The sequence below is a fragment of the Eptatretus burgeri genome, chromosome 14, assembly GCF_056783735.1.
Source record: "Eptatretus burgeri isolate ZD-2024b chromosome 14, Ebu_testis_v1, whole genome shotgun sequence".
Taxonomy (NCBI): domain Eukaryota; kingdom Metazoa; phylum Chordata; class Myxini; order Myxiniformes; family Myxinidae; genus Eptatretus; species Eptatretus burgeri.
Genome location: NC_140974.1, coordinates 43,921,692 through 43,930,078, shown reverse-complemented (window position 1 = coordinate 43,930,078; position 8,387 = coordinate 43,921,692). Strand labels below are relative to the sequence as shown.

Below are 8,387 nucleotides of genomic sequence, written 5' to 3'. Positions count from 1 at the left end.
AGTGAAGTAGGAGTACGTTACGGTGTTTGTAGTGAAGTAGGAGTACGTTACGGTGTTTGTAGTGAAGTAGGAGTACGTTACGGTGTTTGTAGTGAAGTAGGAGTACGTTACGGTGTTTGTAGTGAAGTAGGAGTACGTTACGGTGTTTGTAGTGAAGTAGGAGTACGTTACGGTGTTTGTAGTGAAGTAGGAGTACGTTACGGTGTTTGTAGTGAAGTAGGAGTACGTTACGGTGTTTGTAGTGAAGTAGGAGTACGTTACGGTATTTATAGTGAAGTAGGAGTACGTTACGGTGTTTGTAGTGAAGTAGGAGTACGTTACGGTGTTTGTAGTGAAGGAGGAGTACGTTACGGTGTTTGTGGTGAAGTAGGAGTACGTTGCGGTGTTTGTAGAGAAGTAGGAGTACATTATGTTGTTTGTAGTGAAGTAGGAGTACGTTACGGTGTTTGTAGAGAAGTTGGAGTACATTATGTTGTTTGTAGAGAAGTAGGAGTACGTTACGGTGTTTGTAGAGAAGTAGGAGTACATTATGGTGTTTGTAGTGAAGTAGGAGTACGTTGTGGTGTTTGTGGTGAAGTAGGAGTACGTTACGGTGTTTGTAGTGAAGTAGGAGTACGTTACGGTGTTTATAGAGAAGTAGGAGTACATGACAGTGTTTGTAGTGAAGTAGGAGTACTTAACGGTGTTTGTAGTGAAGTAGGAGTACTTAACGGTGTTTGTAGTGAAGTAGGAGTACTTAACGGTGTTTGTAGTGAAGTAGGAGTACTTAACGGTGTTTGTAGTGAAGTAGGAGTACTTAACGGTGTTTGTAGAGAAGTAGGAGTACGTTACGGTGTTTGTAGAGAAGTAGGAGTACATTATGGTGTTTGTAGTGAAGTAGGAGTACGTTACGGTGTTTATAGAGAAGTAGGAGTACATGACAGTGTTTGTAGTGAAGTAGGAGTACTTAACGGTGTTTGTAGTGAAGTAGGAGTACTTAACGGTGTTTGTAGTGAAGTAGGAGTACTTAACGGTGTTTGTAGAGAAGTAGGAGTACGTTACGGTGTTTGTAGTGAAGTAGGAGTACGTTACGGTGTTTATAGAGAAGTAGGAGTACGTTACGGTGTTTGTAGTGAAGTAGGAGTACGTTACGGTGTTTGTAGTGAAGTAGGAGTACGTTACGGTGTTTGTAGTGAAGTAGGAGTACGTTACGGTGTTTGTAGTGAAGTAGGAGTACGTTACGGTGTTTGTAGTGAAGTAGGAGTACGTTACGGTGTTTGTAGTGAAGTAGGAGTACGTTACGGTGTTTGTAGTGAAGTAGGAGTACGTTACGGTGTTTGTAGTGAAGTAGGAGTACGTTACGGTATTTATAGTGAAGTAGGAGTACGTTACGGTGTTTGTAGTGAAGTAGGAGTACGTTACGGTGTTTATAGAGAAGTAGGAGTACATGACAGTGTTTGTAGTGAAGTAGGAGTACTTAAAGGTGTTTGTAGTGAAGTAGGAGTACTTAACGGTGTTTGTAGAGAAGTAGGAGTACGTTACGGTGTTTATAGTGAAGTAGGAGTACGTTACGGTGTTTGTAGAGAAGTAGGAGTACATTACGGTTTTGTAGTGAATTAGGAGTACGTTACGGTGTTTGTAGAGAAGTAGGAGTACGTTACGGTGTTTGTAGTGAAGTAGGAGTACGTTACGGTATTTATAGTGAAGTAGGAGTACGTTACGGTGTTTGTAGTGAAGTAGGAGTACGTTACGGTGTTTATAGAGAAGTAGGAGTACATGACAGTGTTTGTAGTGAAGTAGGAGTACTTAACGGTGTTTGTAGTGAAGTAGGAGTACTTAACGGTGTTTGTAGTGAAGTAGGAGTACTTAACGGTGTTTGTAGTGAAGTAGGAGTACTTAACGGTGTTTGTAGTGAAGTAGGAGTACTTAACGGTGTTTGTAGAGAAGTAGGAGTACGTTACGGTGTTTGTAGAGAAGTAGGAGTACATTATGGTGTTTGTAGTGAAGTAGGAGTACGTTACGGTGTTTATAGAGAAGTAGGAGTACATGACAGTGTTTGTAGTGAAGTAGGAGTACTTAACGGTGTTTGTAGTGAAGTAGGAGTACTTAACGGTGTTTGTAGAGAAGTAGGAGTACGTTACGGTGTTTATAGTGAAGTAGGAGTACTTAACGGTGTTTGTAGTGAAGTAGGAGTACTTAACGGTGTTTGTAGTGAAGTAGGAGTACTTAACGGTGTTTGTAGTGAAGTAGGAGTACTTAACGGTGTTTGTAGAGAAGTAGGAGTACGTTACGGTGTTTGTAGAGAAGGAGTACATTATGGTGTTTGTAGTGAAGTAGGAGTACGTTACGGTGTTTATAGAGAAGTAGGAGTACATGACAGTGTTTGTAGTGAAGTAGGAGTACTTAACGGTGTTTGTAGTGAAGTAGGAGTACTTAACGGTGTTTGTAGTGAAGTAGGAGTACTTAACGGTGTTTGTAGAGAAGTAGGAGTACGTTACGGTATTTATAGTGAAGTAGGAGTACGTTACGGTGTTTGTAGTGAAGTAGGAGTACGTTACGGTGTTTATAGTGAAGTAGGAGTACGTTACGGTGTTTGTAGAGAAGTAGGAGTACATTACGGTTTTGTAGTGAATTAGGAGTACGTTACGGTCTTTGTAGAGAAGTAGGAGTACATGACGGTGTTTGTAGTGAAGTAGGAGTACGTTACGGTGTTTGTCGTGAAGTAGGAGTACGTTACGGTGTTTGTCGTGAAGTAGGAGTACGTTACGGTGTTTGTAGAGAAGTAGGAGTACATGACGGTGTTTGTTGTGAAGTAGGAGTACGTTACGGTGTTTGTCGTGAAGTAGGAGTACGTTACGGTGTTTGTAGTGAAGTAGGAGTACGTTACGGTGTTTGTAGTGAAGTAGGAGTACGTTACGGTGTTTGTAGAGAAGTAGGAGTACGTTAAGGTGTTTGTAGTGAAGTAGGAGTACGTTACGGTGTTTGTAGAGAAGTCGGAGTACGTTGCGGTGTTTGTAGAGAAGTAGGAGTACGTTACGGTGTTTGTAGAGAAGTAGGAGTACATTACGGTGTTTGTAGAGAAGTAGGAGTACATGACGGTGTTTGTAGTGAAGTAGGAGTACGTTACGGTGTTTGTCGTGAAGTAGGAGTACGTTACGGTGTTTGTAGTGAAGTAGGAGTACGTTACGGTGTTTGTAGAGAAGTAGGAGTACGTTACGGTGTTTGTAGAGAAGTAGGAGTACGTTAAGGTGTTTGTAGTGAAGTAGGAGTACGTTACGGTGTTTGTAGAGAAGTCGGAGTACGTTGCGGTGTTTGTAGAGAAGTAGGAGTACGTTACGGTGTTTGTAGTGAAGTAGGAGTACTTAACGGTGTTTGTAGTGAAGTAGGAGTACTTAACGGTGTTTGTAGAGAAGTAGGAGTACGTTACGGTGTTTATAGTGAAGTAGGAGTACGTTACGGTGTTTGTAGAGAAGTAGGAGTACATTACGGTTTTGTAGTGAATTAGGAGTACGTTACGGTGTTTGTAGAGAAGTAGGAGTACGTTACGGTGTTTGTAGTGAAGTAGGAGTACGTTACGGTCTTTGTAGAGAAGTAGGAGTACATGACGGTGTTTGTAGTGAAGTAGGAGTACGTTACGGTGTTTGTCGTGAAGTAGGAGTACGTTACGGTGTTTGTAGTGAAGTAGGAGTACGTTACGGTGTTTGTAGAGAAGTAGGAGTACGTTACGGTGTTTGTAGAGAAGTAGGAGTACATTACGGTTTTGTAGTGAATTAGGAGTACGTTGCGGTGTTTGTAGAGAAGTAGGAGTACGTTACGGTGTTTGTAGAGAAGTAGGAGTACGTTACGGTCTTTGTAGAGAAGTAGGAGTACATGACGGTGTTTGTAGTGAAGTAGGAGTACGTTACGGTGTTTGTCGTGAAGTAGGAGTACGTTACGGTGTTTGTAGTGAAGTAGGAGTACGTTACGGTGTTTGTAGAGAAGTAGGAGTACGTTACGGTGTTTGTAGAGAAGTAGGAGTACGTTAAGGTGTTTGTAGTGAAGTAGGAGTACGTTACGGCGTTTGTAGAGAAGTAGGAGTACGTTACGGCGTTTGTAGAGAAGTAGGAGTACGTTACGGTGTTTGCAGAGAAGTCGGAGTACGTTACGGCGTTTGTGGAGAAGTAGGAGTACGTTATGGTGTTTGCAGAGAAGTCGGAGTACGTTTCAGTGTTTGTAGAGAAGTAGGAGTACGTTACGGTGTTTGTAGTGAAGTAGGAGTACGTTACAGTGTTTGTAGAGAAGTAGGAGTACGTTAAGGTGTTTGTAGTGAAGTAGGAGTACGTTACGGCGTTTGTAGAGAAGTAGGAGTACGTTACGGCGTTTGTAGAGAAGTAGGAGTACGTTACGGTGTTTGCAGAGAAGTCGGAGTACGTTTCAGTGTTTGTAGAGAAGTAGGAGTACGTTACGGTGTTTGTAGTGAAGTAGGAGTACGTTACAGTGTTTATAGAGAAATAGGAGTACGTTGCGGTGTTTGTGGTGTGTGGTGAATTGAAGGACGTGACGCGTGATCACATGTCGCGCGACGCGCACACGGGATAGATAAAGCCAAGTCTCCGCACGGACGGGGTGATTGTCCCAGGGGCATTGTCATTTACGGCGGCGGTTCACTTGGTGCTCGTTGAATGGTGAGAATTGAGAGTATATCGGACTCCGTGTTTATGCTGATTTATTTTGTGGTGATCTACTGCACATGTATACATTGCTGCTTATGTACTCCTAGCTGCACCTGTATCCCCTGATGTGCTCGTAGAAGCGGCTTCAATCAAGTGGAATAAAGCCTACACTCTGAAGGTTCTTCTCTCGCTTTCATTTCAATTTATTCCATTTGGTTTTCTCAGCTCTCTCAACCAACGATGGACAAGATCTACAAACCGGAGAGGTTCGATGCAGACCCAAACGCGACTGACTCGGAAATGAAATGGTCGCATTGGTTCCGTTCCTTCTCACACTATCTGACCATCATCGAAGAGGGAGCCGACAAATTGGCCGCCCTTGTGAATCATGTCTCGCTCAGTGTATTCAGGCTCTTCTCGGAGTGCGACACCTACGATGCAGCGATCGACGTGCAGCGGGCGCTCTACGTGAAGCACAAGAACGAGGTGTACATACGACATCTTCTCAACACACGCAAGCAAGCAGCCGGGGAGACCATCGATCAGTTCCTGCAAGCTCTGAGGCAGTTGGGAAAAGACTGCAGTTTCCGGGCCGTAACGGCCGAGGAACACCGAGATGAAGCGACCAGAGAAGCATTCATCCAAGGGCTTAGGTCAGCCCACATACGGCAACGCTTACTGGAGAAAGCGCAACCCACTCTTGAAAAGGTAGCCGACCAGGCTCGAGCAATGGATACGGCTCAGCAGCAATCTGAGTCATTTGGGACACCGATGCTGCTAATGAACGCCGCTACGGTGGAAACTCAAGGAGCCCCACAGGGCACCCCTGACACAGAGGATGGAGAAAAACCCGAGGAATCGGATACCCAGACCTCGTCAAACTCCTCAGCAACTACTTCGGTTGGTAAATGCTGCTTTTGTGGGTACAAAAGACACCTCCGCAACAAATGCCCCGCCAGAGATGCCACATGCATGAATTGTGACAAGAAAGGGCATTATGCTAGGGTATGTAAATCTACTCTAAGGAGAAATAAACCCACTTCTGTGGCTCTCTACTCACAAAAGAAACTAACTGCCGCCTCACCGGGGAATCTGTCCAAAGTTATCATCAACGTACGAATTAACGGGCATATGGCTGAAGCTCTGATTGATACCGGTAGCTCTGAGAGTTTCGTCAACAGATCACTAGCGAAGGGCACGAAATGGAAGATCCACCCGACAGACAATACGGTATGCATGGCCGCCACATCACTATAGTCCCGCGTACGAGGTACTGCAATGTTGAATTGGACGTAAAAGGGTACACGCATCGGGATGTAAGGATACTGGTGCTTCGTAATTTATGCGCAGACGTAATTCTGGGTCATAATGTCCTCAAGCAGCACACGAGCGTCGAAATACCCTTTGGAGGAAGCAAACCTCGTCTAATTTTAAATGCTCTGACCACCGCAGAGGTAACATCCCCCCTGCTGTTTGCTAACTTGTCGCCGGACTGTAAACCGATAGCGATCAAATCGCGACGATATACCACTGCTGATATGAACTTCATCACTTCAGAGACCAAGCGATTACTGGAAGAAGGAATTATAGAACCGAGCGATTCGCCATGGCGCGCGCAGGTGTTGGTCACCACCAACCAGAACCATAAGAAACGAATGGTTGTCGATTACTCTCAAACGGTCAATCGTTTCACCCAACTCGATGCCTACCCTTTGCCGCGCATAGACGAGATGGTCGAACGTGTGGCCAATTATAAAATATTCAGCACCATCGATTTGCGAAGCGCCTATCATCAAATTCCCATCCGAGAGGAAGACAAACCTTACACCGCGTTCCAGGCAGGTAGACGCCTCTACCAATTCAGGAGGATTCCGTTCGGTGTCACGAATGGAGTAGCTTGCTTCCAACGAGTTATGGACGACATCATCTCAGATGAAAACCTCAAAGACACTTTTGTTTACGTGGACAATGTCACGGTGTGCGGTAGGGATCAGGGGGAACATGATATGAATCTGGACAGATTCTTGAGCATTGCTAGAAAATATAATCTGACCCTCAACTACGAGAAATGCGTATTCTCGGCAAGGTCAATTGACCTCCTCGGCTCCTGTCGCCGACGGCACGATTAAGCCTGATCCTGAACGATTGCGCCCACTTCGTGAGCTACCCCCACCTCAGGACCTGCAGACAATGCGCCGGGTGATAGGCATGTTCGCTTACTACGTGAGATGGATCTCCCAATACTCCAAGAAAATACATCCCCTAGTGCATTGCAAAAACTTCCCACCAGATGCCGCTGTTGCAAAAGCTTTCCACAGCCTCAAAGATGATATCAGTAATTCTGTGGTATTATCGATCGACAGCTCGGTGCCCTTCGTGGTGGAAACGGATGCTTCTGATCACGCGATAGCTGCGACGCTCAATCAGTCTGGGCGACCCGTCGCGTTCTTCTCGAGAACTCTCTCTGGAAGCGAGCAGAGACACTCAGCAATAGAGAAGGAAGCGTACGCTATTGTCGAAGCCCTACGTAATTGGAGACACTATTTACTGGGAAACCACTTCACGCTCGTCACGGACCAGCGATCTGTTGCATTCATGTTTGATGGGAAAAATAACGGGAGAATTAAGAATGAAAAAATTATGAGATGGCGGATAGACCTAGCTTGCGATAGTTACGACATTGTTTACCAGCCCGGGAGGGAAAACCCTGCTGCAGATACCTTCTCTCGGGTCTACTGTTCGGCGACAATCAGTCGGGCTTTGCAAGACCTACATGTGTCTCTTTGCCACCCAGGGGTAACCAGAATGGCACATTTCGTGCGCAGACAAAACCTTCCCTATTCTATCGAAGATATTAAACAAATGAATGCTTCATGCCCTGTTTGTGCTGAACTAAAACCCAGATTCTATGGCGCGGCATCTGGCAGGTTGATCAAGGCCACTTCTCCCTTCGAGACTAAATATCGACTTCAAAGGGCCCCTGCCGACCGAGACAGACAACAGATACATATTCACTGTTGTTGATGAATACTCAAGGTTCCCTTTCGCATTTCCGTGCTCGGATATGACCTCGGGCACTGTCGTGAAATGTCTCTCTGACCTCTTCGCTATGTTTGGGAAACCTTCGTACATACATTCAGACAGAGGGCCATGTTTCATGTCGGCCGGGCTAAAACAGTTCCTATTAGAGCACGGCATAGCAACTAGTCGAACGACGGGTTACAACCCACAGGGTAATGGGCAGGTGGAATGGTATAACGGAGTCATTTGGAAAGCCGTAACTCTGGCGTTGAAATCAAGAGGACTGGGCCCCGGGCAATGGGAGGTTACCCTTCTCGACGCTCTGAATTCCATACGCTCTTTGCTCTGCACGTCCACCAATGCAACTCCTCACGAACGAATGTTTACTCACCAGCGACGTTATGTTGACGGCCAAACGGTGCCCAACTGGCTAACCCATCCCGGAACAGTGTTCATGAAATGCCCGGTACGACAAATCAAGTATGAACCCATGGTGGAGGGGGTCGAACTCATCGATACTAATCCAGAGTATGCTCATGTCAGACTCCCTGATGGCAGGGAGACCACTGTGTCGGTTCACCATTTGGCTCCCTCAGGTACTCCTCCCGCAGGTACACCACCATCTGGCACTCCTCCCTCTGACATCCCCTCCCCAGGTGTTCCCCCCCCCCCAGGAACTCCACCCTGGAACGGTGGCGACGGAGCTGCCGCGTTCCACCCGAGAGCGATCGAGGA

General features: G+C 45.9%; 1 protein-coding gene across 2 annotated transcripts; it reads left to right on the top strand.

Annotated features, from left to right (window-relative positions):
• The first annotated feature begins 2,474 nt into the window (after positions 1-2,474).
• LOC147013057 (uncharacterized) lies at positions 2,475-6,731 on the top strand. 2 transcript variants are annotated; one of them, XM_085854541.1, is made up of 2 exons: positions 2,475-4,643; positions 4,857-6,731. In XM_085854541.1, exons 1-2 carry the CDS (start codon positions 4,641-4,643, stop codon positions 5,886-5,888), a joined length of 1,035 nt encoding a protein of 344 aa, XP_085710667.1. In that variant the 5' UTR covers positions 2,475-4,640; the 3' UTR covers positions 5,889-6,731. The 2 variants fall into 2 exon arrangements, with proteins under 2 accessions (XP_085710667.1, XP_085710668.1); XM_085854542.1 differs by having other exon boundaries at positions 4,769-6,731.
• Positions 6,732-8,387: the final 1,656 nt, after the last annotated feature.